The sequence below is a fragment of the Oryzias latipes genome, chromosome 12, assembly GCF_002234675.1.
Source record: "Oryzias latipes chromosome 12, ASM223467v1".
Taxonomy (NCBI): Eukaryota; Metazoa; Chordata; class Actinopteri; order Beloniformes; family Adrianichthyidae; genus Oryzias; species Oryzias latipes.
In genome coordinates, this window is record NC_019870.2 from 26,580,433 (window position 1) to 26,602,834 (window position 22,402).

The 22,402-nt window shown below is 42.2% G+C and overlaps 1 protein-coding gene across 2 annotated transcripts in view; it reads right to left on the minus strand.

Annotated features, from left to right (window-relative positions):
• The window catches only part of LOC101163425 (syntaxin-binding protein 1), a 37,671-nt gene extending 16,519 nt beyond the window's left edge, over window positions 1-21,152 (minus strand). The window contains exons 1-8 of one of the 2 annotated variants that reach the window (XM_011482065.3): window positions 20,970-21,098; window positions 5,056-5,105; window positions 3,038-3,119; window positions 2,862-2,938; window positions 2,686-2,764; window positions 2,417-2,520; window positions 268-416; window positions 17-101 (exon numbers count right to left, since the gene is read on the minus strand). In XM_011482065.3, the coding sequence (XP_011480367.1) occupies window positions 17-101; window positions 268-416; window positions 2,417-2,520; window positions 2,686-2,764; window positions 2,862-2,938; window positions 3,038-3,119; window positions 5,056-5,105; window positions 20,970-21,006 (663 nt within the window). In that variant the 5' untranslated portion in view covers window positions 21,007-21,098. Of the gene's footprint in view, window positions 1-16; window positions 102-267; window positions 417-2,416; window positions 2,521-2,685; window positions 2,765-2,861; window positions 2,939-3,037; window positions 3,120-5,055; window positions 5,106-20,969 lie in introns of both variants that reach the window. The other variant, XM_011482064.2, reaches the window with a different exon arrangement.
• Between the last annotated feature and the right edge of the window lie 1,250 nt (window positions 21,153-22,402).

Genomic DNA, 22,402 nt, shown 5'->3' on the forward strand with positions numbered 1-22,402 from the left:
GAAGAAGAAAACACACCTCTCCCATGGTGGGGTCATCAGCCTTGTAAGCATCCAGTTTGTCTTGAACCAGCTGAGCCAGGGTGGCGTTGTCTTTGTACTCTCTAACAGACAGAGGAGAAGGGTGGAAGGGGCAGAAATTGATTTGGGGAACAATATAACAAACCAGATCAATTAATTTACATATAATCCTTTCATCAACAAATAAAGAGCTACTAAGGGAAGCCAGCCAGTGGTAACCACAGCTCTGTGGCGTCCTCTTCCACTCACCCTCTGTATCTGACAGCAGGGTACTCTTTCAGGGTGGCGCAGAGCGTGGCCAACTGCTCGGCCAGCCTCTCCATCACCGGGTTCTTCAGCTGGGTCTTATGAGGGCTGTAAAAACTGTGGAAAGCGTCTGGGTTGTCCAAAGAGTACACCTGCACACAAACACGCACCTTTGTGTTTCACTATGTATTTGCATTACTCCTTTATCCTTTGTTTTATTTTCCAGTCTTCCTAACACCTCTTTCTATTTACACGTATGCTTGCTTTTCTTTATCACTCTTCTTTCTTTCTTGTCTTCATTCCCTCCTTTCATCTTTTCTCCTCCCCTGCATCACCGAACTGCTGCCTCCTGCCATCCCATCTGTCAAAAGTCACATGACCTGTGCTGACTTATGGCTAAAACCCACCCCTTGAATCCCAGCTCCACCAATCTGATCTGCTTGGAGGCGGGACTACGCCTGCAGCAGAAAATCATAAAGGCTGAATTAATCAAAGCTGACAGGAGTGGAGCAAAGCATTGTGGACCACACATCATTCTGCAGTCAAGAAAGAGTAAGGTGGCATGAGGAGAGTAAAGCAGAAATACAAAATGGAACAAAAGGAAGGATGTAAAGTGCAGCAGAGGCAAAGAGAAGGGGTGAAAAACAGGAAATGTAAGAAGGAAGGAAGGCAGGATGGAGGAGGCATTTTAGAAGTACAGCAAACATCAGGAAGTGTGACGTTTTCTGGGAGGGTCTGGCTGCAGACACTGATAAATCAACACCTAGTGGTCAAATGGCCACCTGAGACTTTTTTACCTCTATTCCTTAAAAAAGCAAAAATGTGCGTTTAACATTCCTGTCAGCGTCCTCTGCAGGTTTTTCCCACCACATTGCTCCATTCTGCAGCTGCTCCTACCCGTTTTAAATCCAGACAGACCTATTTTTTCCAGTCACAACATGGTAAAAGAGATCAATGAGCAGTAAATGACTTAACCAGAACACAGTGATAAGCTAGGCGAACAACACCTCAGCACGTACAGCAGCTAAAATTCAGAGAAAAGTCATTTTCAAGTTTTAATTCCTCAGAAAGACTTACGTTAGATAATGTCTGAATTTTACTTTATGCATAAATAGGGATGATGATTAAAAAAAAGTAAAAACTACAAGCCGTTGTAAAAAATATTGGATGCCATTTTTAAATGTGACGCAGACGTTGCGCCAAAAAAGACAAACCAGAAACTAAATGTGATCAAATGTTTCCTGGAGGTTCACAGAAAACCCTTCCCATCAACAGTCATTTCTCCATAGGACTGTCTTGGCAGACACATTTGCAGCATCACATGAGCATCAGGGGGCAGTACCCCTAGATTAGGGTGGTTGATTAGGTTCTTCCCTTTAAAAAGGAGGCCCTTAAGGATGTCCTCCTACTATGTGGGATTCCACTTCCCAGCCTCCCTGAAAAGGTGGACAGGAGACCAGGCCGACCTCAAACTCAGAGGAACCTCAATTCTGGCTTTGGAACACTGGAGCTACTCCTTAAGCCTTTGTCACGTACATCTGTACGGGGGTTGAACCATTTAGGGATTTTTGTGGCATTACTCCAAGCACAATAATCACTGTTTTGAGAGTAAACACTTTAAAAAATGTGTGCTCAAAAAATAAATTTTGCACCTGAAGCTCAAAAATATGTGCAAACAAAACAATTTTCGTTCGAGAGAAATTGTCTCTTCTGCCCTTGAAACAGAGCAGGGCGCTGCATTACAAATGTACCATAAAAGCCAGCTGATCAGACATGAACATGAAGGTTGATGCTAAACGCTCGGAAAATCTTCTGATCAGCTCATAGTCTGGATCAGGTTTGAGTGTGATTGGAAGAATTTCTGAAGATGAAATAGAAATAATTTGCCTTCAGGGAGGCAGGGGTAGCATCATTGGGTAGCAGAGCTCCCAGAGAGAAGAGGAGCTCTCCCTTCCAGTCCAACCCAAACCCAGATCAGAGGCAGAAAAGGAATGAAATGACCGACTTGTGTACGTGTATTCAATTATTCCTCTTTTGTGCAAAAATGTCTTAAAATGTATTAATTGTTGTTTTTTTCTTAGAAACTCAAATCAAACAAGTGTCATTAATGAAAATAAATAAGACTAGAAAAGACGATGAAGCATGAGTTCACCTGAGACTCGTAGGGCAGGAATGCGATGTTGATCTCTGTCAGCGTCTTCACCACTTTGGAAGCACGGCTTTTGACCACCTCATTGAAGAGAGGGTCAGGGCATGCTGTGGACAATAACAACAATCCCATTTACCCTGCCCCCTGAGCCCAACACAAGTCAACGACAACTAATTCTCAGTGTCAGTTCTTACTCAAAAGTATGTTAAAGATTAAATTAAGATTTGTCAACTAAAAACTAAAATTCCACAATATGTCCTCAAATTACTCACAGTCTGTGAAGAACACGTGGGCTGCCTTGTATTTGGACGAATGTGGGTCTTTGAAGTCTGCAATGAGGGTGTTGACAGACTAAAGAAAGATATTGTTTATTTTCAGCTGAGCGTCTTCAAAAATTAACACAATTATAGAAAAACCAAAACACTCCACAAACAGGAGGCAGAATTACCTTCTCTGTAGGTGTAATCAGGTAAATGGCCTCCAGGCTGGGGAGAGGCTCCCGCCGTTTGTTGATATCCTCCACAACTGAATGAATTGACACAGAAAAGTACCATACCATATTTATGCAGACAAACACAAGGAAGCCAGGATGCTCAGAGGAGAGACTTAGTCATGATTTCCTACTTGTAATGCCCTCCGTCATGATGTCTGTCATCTTGCAGCAGGAGGACAACATCCTCATGCTCAGCTGGTCCACAATCAGCGCCTGGCAACAGATAACAAGGTGATTATACAAACTCCACCTTTGTGATGAATCAGAGACAAAAGAGGTTATATTTCAATCCATTCATCCATCCATCCATCCATGTAGCATACATCCATCTATTCATGTATGAATTAACCTTCTTCGCTTCCAAACTAGCCATCCATCATCCATCCAACCATCCATCCATCCATTATCCTTTCATCTATCCACCCACCAATCCATCAATCCCTACACCTATTCACCAATCCGTCCATCTGTGTACCTATTCAGCAATCAATCCATGCATACATGCATTCATCCATCAATTTATTCATGTATCATTTTACCTATGCATCCATCCATTTTACCAACTAGACCAGAGGTCCCTAAATTCAGGCCTCAAGGGCCTGCCCTGCTGCAGAACACCTGCCTTATTTCCTGTTGATTACCTGAGTCAGGTGTGTTTAACCAATACGGAGCTTCAATGGCAGCTTGGTTGAAAAACATGTAGGACACCGGCCCTCCAGGCTTGGATTTGGGGACCCCTGATCTAGACATTCATCCACTAACCCATCCATCCAGTTATCTATGTACGTATCTACATTAACATCACATCTACGTTCATACATCTATCCATGCATTGCTTCATCACCCTCATATGGTTTTCATTTGGCTTATGTTGTATCCAATGCACAGTTGCCCAGACTTTCTTCCATCTGGCCTTCTTTCTCTCAGCTATTGGGGGACACTGAGGTGTTCCCAGGTAAGTGTGCCCTGGGTCCGTTGGACATGCTTGCACTATTTCACCAGGGGCAGCATCTTGAGACATCCTGAACAATCCCTACAATCATCTGAACTTGCTCCTTTCCTTTTTCAAAAGCCAAGCCCTGACTACAAGCCTCTCTCAGATGACTTCATGACCTATCTCATAGGAAGACTTGAGCTACCCTGAAGTTTGTTTCTGACACTCATCCCAGGTTTTGTTCTTGCACCACACCTCATGGCCACAAGCAGGAGGAAGAATTTATAACTAGGGGTGTTAAATGATCACAATAATTAGAGTGTGTTTTTGACCACAATAATCTCATTTTTGATTTATCACTATTGTCGTGTTCTCAAATATAAAAAGAAAAGTCCAACCATTTACTTGCATCAATGTTTTATTTGAACTCAGCTGAAACATGGCTTACATTGCATGCTTGTAACACGCACTGTGCATCTGTTGCTGATGTCATCATCAATGTCCAACTTTGTGGCTCTGCACAGAACTAAATAGAATAAATCCACAACTCAACAGCTATTTTCTATCACGTAAGGGATAAAGCCTGACATGGTGTTTGTTATCAAAAATGAATGGGGTTCTGATCACATGGGACAGTAAATGGCGGAATAGGGCATGTCAACATATCTATTCAGGTATTATTAAAAAGTCTGTGTTCAATATCTTTTGGATTGCTCAGAAAAGTGCTCCTACCTTTTACGTATTCAATTTGAGCACTGTGGCCCTGATGTGTTGTTCTTGTTTTTTTTTTTTCTTTACATTTTTCAAGATTGAAAAAAATACCTCTTTGTGGTGTAAAAGTAAAGGATAGAATTCTTTCACATTCAAAAAAGAAAATTCGTAAAGCCAGTTTTTTTGTTGTATAATGGTGTTTTACTGGATTAAAATGTCACAAATTTAAATGAAAATATCTCAAAAAGAGGTTTTTAACAGCAATTATCATTTGATTTGATTAAAAATAGATTAATTAGATTAATTAATTGCAGGTCATAATTAATTAACTGAAAACAAACAAAAATGAATGGCATGACAGCACTGATTATATTACACCAAATGCTTCTCTTGACTCAGTTCTCTCTTTTAAAGGTACAGAGGTACATCCTTCCACCTCATGCTACTTCATTCCTTCAGTTTTTAGCAAACATCACGACAGCTTTCAGGTTTCTGGCTTCTTACCTTCCACTCTCCCTTCTTCTTCACCTTCTTGATCACATCATTCATAATCTCTGAAAAAAGAAGAGAAAATGCTTCATAGGTCTCATGAAGAGTTCTATCAGTTTAATTCACCAAACACATTAAAAAGAACAGTGTCAGATAACATAAACAACGTCCAACTCAGTCAACTTCATCTGAGGAGAAGGTTGACCATACAAGACCACTGATAATCTCCCTCCATCTGGGGCTCCCCGCAAGATCTCACCCAAAATGATCACAAGAACGGTGAGCAAAAATCCCAGAACCACGCGGGGGATCTAGTGAATGACCTGCAGAGAGCTGAGACCAAAGTAACAAAGGCTAGCATCAGGAACACACTACACCGCCAGGGACTCAAACCCTGCAGTGCCAGACATGACCCTCTGCTAAAGCCAGTACATGTGTAGGCCCGTCTAAAGTTTGCCAGAGAGCATTTGGATGCATTTGGGGCTGTTTTTCAGCAAAGGGACCAGGACGACTGATCCGTGTAAATGAAAGAATGAATGGGGCCATGTATGGTCAGGTTTTGAATGAAAACCTCCTTCCATCAGCAAGGGCATTGAAGATAAAACACACTGCTCAGGTAACGAAGGAGTGGCTGCGGAAGAAGAATTTCAAGGACCCTATAGAAAATCTTTGGAGGGAGTTGAAAGTCCGTGTTGCCCAGCAACAGTCCCAAAACATCACTGCTCTAGAGGAGATTTTTTCCCAAGCAAACACTACAACCTGCCTTTTAGACCCCATTCCCACTTGTCTTTTTAAAACATCTTATGGATTCTTTGAGTCAGAGCTTTTAAACATAGCTGCTCTCTTCAGACAGGGGTCTTCCCCTCTGCCTGTAGGATGGCGGTGGTGAGGCCCCTTCTGAAGAAGACTAACTTGGATCCAAATATCATAGACAATTACAGACATGAATCCAACTTACCATTTTTAGGCAAAATTATTGAAAAATATTTTTTTACTCAATTACATGATTTTTAAAATGAACATAATGTTCATTTCAATCTGGTTTTGAGACAAATCACAGTACAGACGGCCCTTTAAAATTTTTTAATTGATCTCAGACATAATTATGACTCACAGAAACTCTCTGTTCTGGTACTGCTAGATCTAAGTGCCGCCTTTGATACGGTAGATCACCAGATTTTATTAGACAGACTAAAGAGTCGGGTTGGCCTCTCAGGAACTCCTCTTAACTGGTTTCACTCCTATCTCACAGACCAACACTTTTTTGTAAGTATGGATACTCGGTCCTCAGGAGTCCATGAAGTAAGTTGTGGGATTCCCCAGGGGTCGATTTTAGGTCCAATACTTTTTAACTTAAATAATTTTGCCTCTTGGGGATGTCATCAGGGGAGACGGCGTTGACTTTCACAGCTATGCTGATGATACACAGCTTTACATCGCCATGTCTCCGGATGACTTTGAACCTATAAACACTCTTGTAACCCTTGTGCTATCCTAGGCACTTTAACATTGGGAGTTGGGTCATCTAGACCCTCTAGACAGTGCTCTGAACCTTTTTTCTTCAATGATTTGTGATCTTCACTGGTGTCCATGGATTACATGAAATCTTTCCACCTTTATCCACCTTTGTCATGGTAGGGAGAACACATCAATGTAAGGGTGGGGTCAGCTAAGATAGCACAAGGATTAAACTGTATTTTAGATAAAGTCATGGATGGCAGAAAACTTCTTACAGCTCAACCATGACAAAACTGAAGTTCTAATCATTGGTCCTGAGGACAAAAGAGGGATGATTTTACCCAAACGTAGGAATTTTAAACCTTCTGAATGTGTGAGAAACCTCGCCATTCTTTTTTACTCTGAGCTGAGTTTTATTCCTCACATCAGAAACGTTGTGAAAACAGGTTTTTATTATCTTAAAAACATTGCCAGAGTCCATCCATCCCTCTCTCTTGCCAGCACAAAGGTACTGATGCATGCTTTTATTTTTAGTTGTTTAGATTATTACAATGCCCTGCTCTCTGGTTTACCAAAAGAGTCGATCTCAAATCTACACCTATTGCATGAACTCTGCGGCACGAGTTCTGGCGAGGACCAGAGGGCGGGAACACATTACACCCGTTAAAGAATCGCTGCATTGGTTCCCTGTGCGTTGCAGGATTGATTTTAAAATTCTTTTAATGGTTTATAAATGTTTTGATGGTCTTCGGCCTTCTTATTTAAATGATATTATTTTAAAGTCTGAGCCCTCGCGGACCCTGAGGTCCTACGGCACTGGCCACCTAGTTGTTCCTAAGGTGAAGAACAAAACTTATGGTGAGGCTTCGTTCCACCATTACGGTCCTCGCCTGTGGCACAGCCTGCCGGAGAGCCTCAGAGCCGCAGAGACTAGAGATTTTAAGAAGAGGCTCAAGACTGTTTTAGACTGGCTTTTACATGACTTTGATAATTGCTCATGTCTTTTATTATTTATCCATTTATTAATTTATCTATTTTATTTATTTATTTTTTAAGGACTATTAATATTATCTTTATGTTTTTAATATCCTACTCTTTTTATTGTTATTATACTTTTAATATTTAAGTTTATGTTTTAATCATCTTACGTATCTTATTTTTTGATTACTAAAATTGCTATTTCCTATTTTATTTTTATTGTTGTTATTTTATTGTAATTTTTATTCTGATGTTTTTTACTCCATTGTTTCCTCTTGGGATTCATTGTTTTGGGGCACCACCAGCTTAACCTGTAGGGGGTGCTGTTGCTGCGGTGCCTGTTCTCATTGGGCTGGCTGGGGTCCCACTCTGTGGTCTAATAGCCATGGCGTGGGCCCTAGACTGCTTTTTGTTGGGCGGGCGCTGTGGCAATGACCCCCGTGGTCGGGCTGGGTCTTGGAATGAATGGATCCCCATGATACGTTTCCGCACAGCAGAACCGAGCCAGACGTTCTTTTAGCTGTAGTTCTTTGTGTGTTCAGGGTTCTGCTGGGGAACGGGGTGGGTGGGGAGGGAGGAATCTGGTGAGGGAGGGGTCCCATCTGTGTGTGATTGTCCTGTGTTCTCTGTTTTTAATCATTTTCATTTTTTATGATTGTTATATCTGCTATAATGTTAAGCACTTTGTGTTTTTAACTGAAATGAAAGGCGCTATATAAATAAATAAAGTTTGGGTTTGAATTTTAGATCTGCATGGAGGAATGGGCCAAAATACCAGCAACAGTTTGTGAAAACCTTGTGAAGAGTTACAGAAAATGTTTGACTGCTATCAATGCCAACAAAGTGTATATAATGGTATATAAAGATTGGAGTTTTTGATATTGATCAAACACCTCTTTTCCTCCATAATTTACGAATAAACTCTTTAAAAATCAGACAATATGATTTTCTGGATTTTTTTTTCTCATTTTGTCTCTCATAGTTGAGTATGAAAAAATGACGGGCATCTCTCATCTTATAAGAGGGAGAACTTGCACAATTGACTGACTAAATACTTTTTTGCCCCACCGTATGAACCCCCCCACCTGGACAGAGTAGCTTTATGTGTTTGACAGTCACATGTGGCTGATTTGTCCTTTGATAGACTTTATTTATTCATGTCTCTAGAGAACACATTTCTTTTATTTCACTGTACAGCCTTTTATCTGCACAGCTGCTTGATATAGAGTTTGTCTTTAGAAATGTATTCAAAGAGATTCTGGTTCTTCCATCTCATGTGTAACAAACAGTGGAGGCAGAAAACAGAAAACAGGATGAGGATGGTGGTGACATTACAACACATTACAACAGGGAACACTGAAAAGTACGCGCATTTTAGAGACAACTCAAGAAGTACAAACACTGCTGTCCCTCACAGCCAAGTGATAAAAGGCAAATCCAACCCAGTGTCAGCCATGTTTGTGTCACAGACTTTTATTGGCCTGATCATCGCTCTCGTAATCTGCCAGTCAGGTCCAAATAAATACATGTAGGGTGAATCTCTGTTAAACATCATGCTGGATTACAGCAGGCTGCTAATCTCCTCAACCCAGAGGCCTCACACACACACACACACATACATGATGAGGGATTACCACAGATTACAGGGGACTCATACACAAGAGATTAGAGCATCCATCAGTTAGAGAATGTATTCTTAACCATTATATGGTCTGGGTGAATACTCGACTCTGATTGGCTGCAGGGTGTCCATTTAAAAGTTATAATGGACACCTAAAACTGAAGTTAGGGTCACTTTGCCTGAATGTTCTAAATTAGTTTCATATTATTGGACTGGCCTGAACGCCACAATGGAACAATAGAAACCTGGAATGTATGTTGACATACACCAGGGCTCCAGACTGCGACCATTTGGTCGCATTTTGCGACCAAAATTTGAGAGTGTGCGACTGAATTTTACATCCAGTCGCACATGTGCGACCAGTAAATTTGCCTCCCCCACCCTCCGTATTTTTTTTTCATTAAACATGGAAGGGGCACGTCAATGATCAATGAAATAATCAATGAGACGCGAGCGCACACGCACGCAAAGACACACATACAAACTCGCACACATACTCATGAGACGCGAGCGCACACACGCAAACGCACGAACTCGCATACATACTCATGAAACGCGAGCACACACTCGCGTGATGCCTCTCTGTGAGGCGGCCACTGCGTGTGAGAAGAATAGGGAAAGCCACTGTAAGTGGCTAAATGCGTGGAGGGGGCGGGGCCTAGAGATAATCGAGCGCGCGTTGGAAGGAAACGGAGATAAAAAATCATCACAACCTGATATGTGCGTCTGAGCTATGAATAAGCGAACTATTGATTCGTTCTTCCGACCTGCGGCTAGTGTACCAGTGCCAGAGTCTACAGCAGGGGTCTCAAACTCGCGAAGCAAACCACGGCTCTCATGCGCGGCTGTCAATGCAGCACACCGCTCCCGCGGGAGATGGTCAGCTGAGGAGCATAAATGTCCCACACCTACATGCGTGACAGCTAACGGGGCTCTGACATTAAACATGCGCGAGCAACAACACGATTTAGTTTTAGTCACATTTAAAACACGTGCCGCGTCTGGATTGTTGGGGAGACCAAGCGGGGGGGGGCGAAGCTGCAGCGATACTTAAGGAAAACAGGAAGTTGTTGTCCTTAAATTCAATTTAGTTTTAATATGCCCCTCCCCCTTAGTATGATCTGTGATTTGTGATATTATATCTTTTATAATTATTTTATTTTATTTTTTGTAATGTCTGTAGCCTATTTTTAATCAGTTGGCATATTAATTTATTTTAATTGATCACTAAACTACAACCACCCATTAGGACACATGTCCCATAATGCATTGTTTTGTAGTCTGTCGGGCAGCTTTCAGTCAATTCAGTACAAAATTTCCAGCTGTGTTCGCGTAGGTTGGCGCCTTGCTCCCACCCCTTTCTCCTGATATTTTTGTGATGATTGACAGGTGATGTTGGAGCAAAAACAAAAATATATGTCTCACACCAGGTGATCTGCGCAGCGTTACGTCCATCTGGGTGATCTCAAACACGCTTATTGTGCATCTTGGCTGCACCTATTTGGTGTTGCCAACATGAATTTCCATCCCCTAATGTTTGCATACATTTAAGTATTGTTTGTAACTGTGAAATGACCGAAAGGTTACTACGGTAATCACTTTGTTACTAAAAACATTTTTTCATTCTAAATGTATGGTATTTTGTTTACTGTTTGTACTGTTATGACAGCGATTGTGATGTCAGTTTACCTTGTTGTTGCATCTTCAATATTGCAGAATAAAATGTGACACTGAATTTGGAACAGCACATTGTAATTTCTGCATCTATTATTAAAGTATTTATTAGTAATACAGTGGAAATTAGTAGATTTGGTTAGAATGTTGATTTACGGTATGCGCCCCTAAATTTTCTGGTTGTGCCCCTAAAATTTTCAGTTGGGGGCCACAGTGCTCCTAGTGAAAAAAGTTAGTCTGGAGCCCTGTACACTATTCCACAGTTTACAGAGAGCAGAAAAGATCTCTGTCCTTCAAATGTCTCCATAATGGACATGACAGGATAATGACCCCAAATACACCTCTAGGCTGTGTAAAGGCTATTTGACCAAGGAGGGTGATGGGGTGCTGCACCAGATGACCCAATGGAGATGGTTTAGGGTGAGCTGGACCACAGAGTGAAGGCAAAAGGGCCAACAAGTGCTAAGCATTCTGGGAACTCCTTCAAGACTGTTGGAAGACAATTTCAGGTGACTACCTCTAGAAGCTCATCAAGAGAATACCAAGAGTGTGCAAAGCAGGAATCAAAGCAAAAGGTGGCTACTATGAAGAATCTACAATATGGCATATTTTCAGTTGTTTCACACTTTTTTATGTATATAATTCCACATGTTTTAATTCATAGTTTTGATTCATTCAGTGTGAATCTACAATTTTCATAGTCATGAAAATAAAAAATGACCAAACTTTTGGGCTGTGCTGTAAATCCATTAAAGGCTTCCTCGTTCAAAACTCTCTCACTCACACGTACCGTAGATACACAAGTTTTTACACCCATTTTTGGGCTCTACATACAAAACAAGCCACCACTGAACGTACGTTGCCATTTAAACCAGGTCAAACTTTGAGCAAACTAAGACTCCCGATTTGATAGTGACGTTTAGATTTGGTTTTAACTGATGAACCCAGATAGCACAACAAGCCTGGTGTTGTCTGTGTTTAGTTGTTCAAATAAAGATTAACCAAGGGAACTCTCCTGACATGATAGTACCGGTAATCCAAATCTGCCATTGCAAGGACGCTGGCAATGAACCGAATGTCTCGGTTTTGTGCCCGAATGAGCTTGCGCTTCTTCCACACCAAGCCTCTTCCAACTGTAACAACTTGTCCAGTGTAAACACCATGGGCTTAACACGCATTCTTCAACGCACGGTGTGTACGTAGCTTTAAAATTACAAACCACTAGTAGCACATGACATTTTTCTTTCCTCTACTTTCATAAATAGTAAAAATCCTCCTCAGTCAGGATCTAAAGGACATCAAGAGGAAACAGCTCTGTGGACTTTTCCTCTCTGACCTCCTGACAGAGAGCAACAATACAAGACCACAGTGGACAGGCTGAAGGAAAAGGAGCTGAACAAACAGCAGGCAACAGCTGTGTCAACACACATGCACGCACACACCAACTCACGTGCACACACAGTATGTTGATCAGCCAACATTTCTCATATCCAGTTCAACAGGCTCCAACATGAGGACCAGAAGAGAAGAAAGAAAGATGGTCAAATCTGTGTAAAAAAACAGCTTCCTCTGTTTTTTCCTATATGCCCAGATGACATATTCCTGGATGATGACAAACACTGATTCTTGAAGAGAGCCGACAGCTTTTCCAATATCTCCTGCCGCCCTGGGCACACACACCCTTTTTGTTTTCAACACTCCCCAGAGGATCTGACCAGAGGATCTCCAAAGAGGAAGGCATAGCTCGCACACCGCAACATGAACAAGCCACAGCTCCAGGACGGAGCCAATGCACTCTTATTTTGAAGATTCTCGTGACTAAAATCCCAGGTTTAGGGTCCAGAGGACAAGAAAAATCTGTAAATACAAAATTAATTTTGACATTTGATAAACTAAGTGGTAATTAAAACAAATGGGAATTGTCATAGCGAAAAAAAGCTACGAAAATGTGGCTTTAAAGAACTGACGTTGAACAACCAAAAAGAGAAAAAACATGGCATTGAAAATGTATTTAGTCTGCTGAAATAACCCTCACTATGAATGATACTACAAGATGAAGCAGTTCTGAGCTTTTTATAGCTTGATGCCGCTTAGTGAACTCAGCGTAAACTGGTTGGAGGAAAAGACTTGATGTTTGCATTAAGTGGCTTCCTGTGAATTTGCAGCCAAAAATTCAGATGTCTAGACATGAAGAAGCTGCCTGTGAGGATCGTGTTCCAGCAATGTAAAGGAGAGAACATTGAAAAATATCACTAAGAGCTGAGCGTAGAGATCAGGATCGGATAGAGGGGTTGAGAAATCCCCCTGAGAGCCGTGGAACAGCATGGAGCTGCTATGATAAGCAGAGCAGCCGTTCTAAGATTGATGACTCTACCACCTCAGGAACATCCATAATCCATGTTAACTTTTCATCTTTTGACTTGAATCTAAAACATTTCAAAATGATGCTTTAGGAAGTATTCAGAGTTTCTGTCAGTCTTTGGTGTGTGTTCAAGAAGTGAGAGCTCCTGGACTCCACTGGGACACCTTTGACTCTTCTCTCATTCTCAGTCTAACCATCTCAGCTTCAGCCTCCCATAACCCCAACAGCTTCTGAGGCTCAAACACGCCACCTGGCTCTGCGGTTCCTGATGTGTTGAAGACCCACTCTGATGAATATGGTGTTTTTGTGATGGAGGACATATCAAAGAAAATTAAGCTCAAAAATGCACTTCTAAGTATTTAGTTATTCAAATTGTTTAACTCTGGAGCAGAAGAAAAAATGCTGTTTGAAGAAGAGCTTATTTGTGACATAGAAAATACAATGGGTGGGCCAGAAACTTGCTGATGTGTTAGGAACAGACCAAATATGCAGGAGACCAGGCGTGGTGGCAGAAACTTAAAGAGTTAAAAATAAATGTAGACATAACAGAACGAAGGGAAGCAACAAAACTGGTGGCAAAGCAGATGACCTGACAATGAAGAACTGAAAACCTGATGCTTCTATACACTGAGAACAAATTACAAAATGACAAGAGCTGTGGATGATTAACACAAACCTAGAGTGACTGACAGGGGACAGAACATGACCAAAAACACCACAGAAAACCCAAACTAAACCACAGGATCTTCACATATGTACGTCTTTGTTTTCTTTGTCTGAGCTGGTATCTATCATCTAAGTCTGAAATGCAGATGTTGTACCCAAAAATAAAGGGAATTTTATTCAAAAACATGCAAAGAATTGCATCCAAATGAAACTAAGGTTACAAAGTTGTTTTATTTAAAAAAGGCCACTAAAGCATAAATTCAAAAACACGGTTATCAATGTTTTTTGGCCCTGCGATGGACTGGCAAACCAGCCTTTGCCCGGCTGGGATGGGCCCCAGCAGACCTCAAAAGGGATTAAGTGGGTTTGGATGATGGATGTATAGAGGGAGGGAAGGATGTTCCAATCAGAGGACAGGACATTTTAAACAGAATAAAAACAAATAGATGTGAATGCAACTGATTTTAGTACTGACCCCATGTGTGGAATGTAAACTTTGGTTTGGTTTTGGTCATGTTCTGTTCTGAATTGTCTGTCAGTCAAGTAAAGGATGACACGAGAGTGGATTTTCCCTCCTGTCCCATCCCAAATAATTCAGACTCGTTCCACTTCTGATAATCATGGATGGGTACCGAGCCCCGGTATTGAGCGAGCCCCGGGGCAACATTCTTCAAGACCGCAGTATCGTTAAGATCTGACCTTAGCGGTTCTGCTATCGGTTCTGGAGAAGTCTCGTTTTTTTGTGTCCCACAAGATATAAACGTTATCAACCTGCTGCTACAGACTGGAGGGGAGCGGTAAAAAACGACTCGCTGCTGCAAAGGATATGAACAGGTGAACAGGTAGAGAGGAAAAGCAGGTAGAGAGGGGGAGGGGCTTTGGCTTTAAACTGTCAGAGAGATGGAAACACGGGCGTCAGATTTCGACGCAGCTTTCACTGCGGGAGTTGAAGCAGAGACTTTCTCTGGGATGATTTTATGAACTCAAACATTTATTTAATTTGTTTTATATTTACATCATGACAGCAATATGTCAAAACATTGTTTTTTATTTTTATTTTTTTTCTTCTTTCCTATTTTTTCATGTATTTTACTTTTCAAGTTGGAAAATGTATAAAGTAAAATGTTTGGTTAAAAAACATTGTTGCATAATGAGGAAATTAAATACATCATGTTCTTAATTTGTTATTTATTTATTTTTCGTCCTCAAAAAGTATCGATAAGAGTATCATTAAAATACCAGATCTATAAGCAGTATCAATAAGAGCAGTAGTACCGTTAAAACCTTAACGATACCCATCCCTACTGATAATAAGACAATCTCCTGGCTGGAATAAGGACACCTTTCAGTCACAGAACAGACATCCGAGCATCAAATTTCATGGCTACCATGTTTTCTACAATTCCAATATTAATGTACTCAACCTGTAATCTTAAAACCACTCCATATCCTGCACTAATGCATCCGTCTGTGTTATAGTTTGGATCTTTATTACAGTATTTTCACTATGTGTTTTTGCTGGTTTGCTTTACAGAATTGACTTCAAATAGTTTTGCTTTGGTATAAAACATATAAGTCCAATTATTGGACTTATTACTGACAACCTTTCAGCATACATATTTAAGTGTTTTGTTTTTTACAATCTTCTCAACTTAGTGCTAAAAGAAGAGGTTTTGAATCAAGAACTTATCAAAATATTTAAACTCATGAACATGTTTTGCTCCTGACACCATGAAGACAGAATGTGTTCATAAACTGCTTCTTTGGCAAATAAAAATGAGCTTGCAGAAGTTAGGAGAAGGTCAGCAGGTTCATGTTTGTTTTTTGCATCACTCCCCACAGAAGAGTGGAGGGTTCTGTCTCTCTTGTGTTCTTCTGCTGATCAAAAATCCTGAATGATTGGAGTGAAACGAACTCCAGACAGCTGAGCATGCAGGGTCTAGCATCCTCCACGCAGACAGCAGAGACATTCTTGCTGCTGTTTTACTTTAAAATGTGGTTGTTTTCCAAAATGACAAAAGAACAAAACAAAAAAAACTGTCATTACAGAGATTGAGAAAGGGTCAGATATATCTGAAAAGATTCTGTGCCCGCAACGTTGTGTGACGTCAGAGAAAACACATTTGAAGGAACTCTGCATGTACCAACAACCTTGCTAGAGGCAGAGCTGCAGAATTTTGTTCAGCTCAGAAAAAGCCGTCAGCAGTGGATGGAGCAGGATAACAAATGGCTCTGAAATCAGAGCCGTCCTTGCATCTGCGTCTCCAGTGCAGATGAGTGTCAATGAGCAGTCACATGATGAGGAGACAAGTGGGAGGAAGAGGACACACGCCAGCTCTGACACGGCACTCTTCTTCTGTGAAAGAAGGGCAGGATTCGGTGCAAGTAGCCGGAGAATCCCAGGCTCTGTTGCCATGGCGACGCGGTATTTCGGTGTGGCTTTCTGTTGAAGCAGCAAAAATGAGGTTTGTTGTGTTTGGCAGCCCTGTAGCCTCTGCGTCAGAGTCTGGAGGCAGGCCGTACTCCCACAGTGATGCTTCCAAGGTCAGAGTAAAATGGGGGGGGCTGTTTAAGCACACATTTCTCTCATTGAAGGGCCGCAATGTGATCTTATCAACTTCCATGTCTTTGACCATATCTGCTCAGTATCCAGTGAAGAACTGGAGGCAGATGAGAAAAGTTCAACCTTAAAGACTTAAAGTGATCCATTAAAGAGTGTTTGTCAAACTGAGGAAAGGAGCTCCAGTTTTACCATTTGACACCAGGAATCAGGAAATCCAGTTTGATTACAGCAAGGAGACAAAAGACACCAGGAAAAAAAAGAGTCACAAAGCCAGGAAGACTTCTGGAAATGCTCCTCGCACTTAGTTTAGAGTGAAAAATGTTTTTATTTTAACTAAAAGGACAGTAAATGATTGTTGGCCCTACATTATTATTACATGGGACCATAAAAGACAGAAAACATTTACTGCTGTGGAATGATTGTATATGAGAACTGGACTGAGTGAGTGTGACATCGTCCAAAGAAAATGACTAATTTACAACTTCTAATTCCAACATGTTTTCCCAAATAGCTGCCCAATGATGCTTGAGGAGTTAGAATGAGATAGTTTACATTATTAGGGTTTTTTTTATTCATCCCAATGTCAAAGGACAACCAAACATTGGTTGTGTTTGTAGACTTGACCTGGTGCTGTGTGTGAAATTTCATTAAGATCAATTGATATATTAATATAACAAAAGTTATATTTTTTTGTGAAATGTGAAATTCGCTAAATCTTTGTCACAAAATGGCCGGCAAGCCTTAGATCCCTTGGCCATCCCATAATTATTTCAAAACTTCCTCTAGATATCCCCGACACACGTGTTTTGGTTTCATTAGTGGATTCTGGAGTATTTTTTGAGCACCATAAGAGATTTTGGCCCCACTCATGTTTAGATGGTTTCTTCTAGGGCTGGGAATCACTGGTTACTTCACAATACGATACGATTTGCGATGCACTGCTCACGATAACGATACTATCACGATATGGCGATAATCTGATAATCGATATGTATATTGTCTCTAACAACTCACGATATCAAACTTTGAGAAAGAACTTGAAAAACTGCTTTTTGGAAAATATTTCCCCATTTATTTGTTAGTTTTTAAACACAATGATACTGAACAACTTGTGTCCTATTTGGTGGATAACAGACTTAAGTGTAACATTGCTAAAATCAGTATTACTCTCTCTTTGACAAACAATGACAATTTTCATTTGGAAATATCTTTAAAATTCGGTTTAAACAATAGTAAACATGAAAAGCAGCCAATAGTTAGTAAAAAATTGCTATAAACAGGATAAAAAATGAATCAGTCAAGTAGCTGCCAGGCAGGCAAATTGGTATTAACTTTTGAAAAACAAAGCCATCGCATCATTTAAAAAAAAATCTGTAAATCAGATATTAATTCCGTGAACAAATTATATTGTCTTTGTTCAAAACAAACGACACCATTTAGTGCAAATGTGGTGTAAACAAAATTAAAATTCTCCCAGAAAAACAAATCAGGTAGCTAGGAACTTTCCTTTAAGTCATTTAAGACATAAACTGCTCTTAAAATAAATGACCAGGAATAAACCACATGAACTTAAAAAGTAAACATCTCTGTGAACAAAACGTTTGGAGAAAAGCTGCATGTGATGTATGTTTATATGTTCATGTTTTTCTGGAGAACCACAGGCTTTTTAGCGTCAAGACGCCGCTCGCCTACTTTTTGAGGAGAAGGGGGGTCTAAGGGCAGGAATGCCCCTCTTCCTGCTGTTTCCATCTCAACCATAGCTCTGGTCTGGGCGTTCAGTGCAGGAATCATTTTTTCAGTATTTCCGAGAGGGAACGTCAAAGCGTGGCTCTAATTTGTTCAATAAAAACCGAACTCCCTCGTTCTCCACCTCGCTGCAGGGACAAAGCCGCTTGTACATTTGAACAGTTTGTCATTGCCTCTGCTCTCGCAGAAGACGGTGGTAGCTTCACTTGGAAAAAGGTATCCATGCCGGGCTGTGTCGGCTTCAGGCCAGCAACAGCCACGGTCCGGGTGATGCAGCTTCAATGCTGCCGGCGCGTCTTTTAACTTGCTGCTCTCGCTATTTCTCCTTGTTTTCTTCTTCGTCCGCCCGCGGACAATCTCACAACAATCTCACAACAATCTCACACTATATCGACCCTCCGAAGAATCGTCTTACCAAAGGATGATTAATATAACGCTTTAGAGGGTCTCCAAACGTAAATAAAAGGTCGATACTTGAAGAAGACGCATCGAGAATCAATCACAGGACTAAATATCGCGATATATCACCATATCGCTATTTTATGACACCCCTAGTTTATTCTGCTGTCACTTCCTCTTTTTTCTGAAAGTTGGGGAGTTGGGGGGGTCTTTTTGCTGAAGATTGATTTTCACCAGGTAATAGGTGTGTGCACATTTTGGTGAGTTTTTGAGCATGTGGTGGGGACAAATTTTCCACTCAAGACCACAGTAAGAAAGACAAATTGCAAATAATCTGTCCCTTGTAATCCAGCACTGCAGCGCGTCATAATAATAATAATATTAATAATTAAAAATAATAATTATTTGTTCAGTTATTTTTCAAAGTTTGCATCATTTTAAGCAATTTTTCTTCGGTTCTTCTATCAGATCATCAATGTTGGCCTTCAGTAAGCTGCATGCAGAAGGCCATGTCAACAGGAAACTTTGGAAACGTTAACTTTAGAGCCAATAAAACATTTGCACAAGCATGCAAATGCAGGGGTGCAGCTGTTTTTAGGGGGTGTACTATACATGCATGAACTACCTTCAAGTTCAACTTTAGAATCAATCGGAATCGATGAAATTGTTGTTGTTATCCTGAAATTTGCAGGATGACAACGAGGAGAAGTGGGAGATTCTCATTTTCAAAATAGCAAACATTCAAGAGTTGTTCAAGGAAAACTAGTCTCTGTGAAACCGTTTTTCAAGTTAAGGCGATGCCGGGCAGAATAATGGGTGACGTCATTGTGATCTAATAGCAATCGACTCATGGAATGTGGTTGATGACCGAGAGCCACGAATTTGTACGATTTAATCAACATGGCTTCAGGAGTACAGACAAACCCTGCAGTAGATGCAGCCCATCCCCCATAGAGCTGCATCTACTGCAGGGTTTGTCTGTACATCTCCTCACCCCGCCTCCACCAAAATCATAGCCTCACTTCTGCCAAACGAAGGGCAGGTGCCGTGTTTGCAGGGTTCACTCTGCCTCACTGTTACACTCTGGCTTATGTAAGGGTTTGGATGCCTGATGAGGAAATGTGGCAGATTTTCAGTCCAGATTCAGTTTCCTTGTCACGTGATGCAGAGCACGCATCACTGAGCATCTTTCAGATACAACATAAATGCAGACAGTGGGAAGGGTTTACCTTGACCCATGATGCAAATGCGTCACTTAGGCTCCCAAATTAGCTTAATTTTGCATCTAAATGAAAGCAAAAACATTTGTGATTTTTTTTTATAGCTGGAAATAAATTCATTCAATCCATATATGATGTTGTCATCCGTCGAGATTGTTCTGCATTTGAGCTCAGTGTCAAAGATCTGACTCCAAACAGAAAGAAACTGATCCTCTCAGACGATAACTGGACAAGAATGGATGGATGGATGGATGGATGGATGGATGGATGGATGGATGGATGGATGGATGGATGGATGGATGGATGGATGGATGGATGGATGGATGGATGGATGGATGGAGGCTCAAACGTTGCAGCAGGCCCGCACAGGTTCCAGCAGTCCTTCCATCAGACAAGGACAGAGCAGCGCGCGCGTGTTTGTGGGAGAATAGTTCAACCTGAGGCCTGCATGGTGGAGAGCGACCACAGGGGAGGCCACAGTCTGCGTCTCGAGGAGCTGAGCGGCCGCCGCAGGTGACACGACACACCTGAAAACTGAACCCGCTGACTCTCATGCAGCCCGCTGACGTGACGATCCCCAACACGCGCACGCGGCTGAGCCTGCGGAGGACAATCGGGCTGCGGCTGCGCGTTTAGGGCCCGCATCCTTGTGGAAGCGCACTATTTGGCTGCATAACAGATACCCAGCCGCGTCAGCCTCTGCAACAGAGCGCGTGCGGACACTGACAGAATAATGCGCAAATTGTGGCGCAACCTCCTTGACATCTTCACGGTGCGCTATATTTGCGCCAAATGGAGCAAACAGGGGTTTGCGTTAGTCCGCGGTGGTTATACGCAGAGAGCTGCGCTCCATCCATCAGCGGGTGAGGCCCTGCTGACGCAGTGGCAGCTTCAGTCATTGTACGAGAGAACTGAACCACCTCGACGGTGAGATGATGACGTCCGTCCTGTTAGGTGGAGCACACATCATTCATGGCGTGGATTCAGACTGAGGGGGTTTCAGGTTCGCCTGCTGGTTTGTTCGAGACTCTGGCTCAGCTCAGTCCGGCCGGGATGATGCTGAGTTATCACCACATTTTGCCGCGACACGACAACCTTCATCTGCGGAATCCATTAACTGTGCTTCCACAACCTTCATTTTCACCAAACGCAACGCCCATAGGATGAAACACGCCGCTCCTGTCGCGCACAGCGGCGCCTCTCATCCACAGCTAGAAAGGAAAAACAAAGAGGCACTCTTACTTTCTCCGACCACCGCCTTTAATCCGATAGGAGCCATGATGCTGCTGCGCTGTGGAGTGATGATCACCCTCTGCCTCCCCCCCTCCTCTCTGTTCCTCTCTCCGCAGCGGAGGAGCCTCCAGTTTTGCGTCACCGCGTATCCTTCCGCATTTTCCCTGTTTGTGCTGCGGCTGCGCCGCGCAGCTCAGGCCGTTCCCTCCACCTGAGAAAAGAGTCGGAGTCTCTCCTGTAATCACAAGAGACAAGGAGAAGGAAGGTCTTCTTAACCAGGACCACCGTCATCATCATCATTATCCGGCTTACAGGCTACCTGTGAGTAATGGGGGGGGGGGGGGGGGGGGGGGGGCATCTTTTAATAATCACCTTTAGAAACGGAGAAAGTTAAAAGAGAGTGGGGGGGGGGGTCACTGAAGATCTATTTTATTCACTTCCAAAGGCTGAATAATTCCATTATTGAGTTTTTGCTTTTGTTTTCAACATAAACCTAAAACCTGTAGTGAAATCTTTTGAATGTTTTAAAACAGGGGTGTCAAACTCATTTTCACAGAGGGACACATCAGCATAGTGGCCGTCCTCAAAGGGCCAGATATAACCTTTACATGTAACTAAATGTAATGAAAATACATGTAACTACTCCTTAATCTTAAATAACTCATTTATTTATTATAACGTTTTAAAGTGACAATTACAGTTTTATAGAAAACATGTTTGCTTGTTACTGACAAGGCAGAACACAGGACTGGACTCAGATGCAGAGTTTCGAAGAGACTTTATTTCTGTGGCTCAAGAGAAAGGCTAAGTTTGACTGGTTAAAGCACAAGACAAACAGGCACAGGACAAAGGGAAACACAGGCTATAAATACATGAGGAAGGGAAGCACAGGTGGGAATGATCAGGAAATAATGAGACAGACTCAGGTGTGGGGAACAGGCAAGGCAGGAAGGGGAAGGTCTGGAACGAGAGGTAAGTTAGACTTTCAAAATAAAACAGAAAACTTGACGAGACATGCCAGAACCCCCCCCCCCCTCAAGGACCGACTCCTGACGGTCCAGGAGCCCCAGACCTAAAAAAATCTGTCAGGAGCGACCTGTCCACAATAAAGCATTCCGGTATCCACTGCCGCTCCTCCGGACCGTAACCCTTCCAGTCCACTAGGAATTGGCGACCCCGGCCCTGCTTCCGGACAGCAAGAATCTTCTGCACCGTGTACACCGGACCCCCACCCACCATTCTGGGCGGAGGAGGCGGCTCCGAGGGGGGCATCAGGGAACTGTCCACCACCGGCTTCACCTTTCTGACATGAAACGTGGGGTGAACCCGGAGGGACCGGGGCAGCCGAAGGCGGACCGCTGCAGGGTTGACGACCTTGGTGACGGGAAACGGACCCACAAATCTTGGAGCCAACTTTCTGCTAGGAAGGTGCAAGTTGAGGT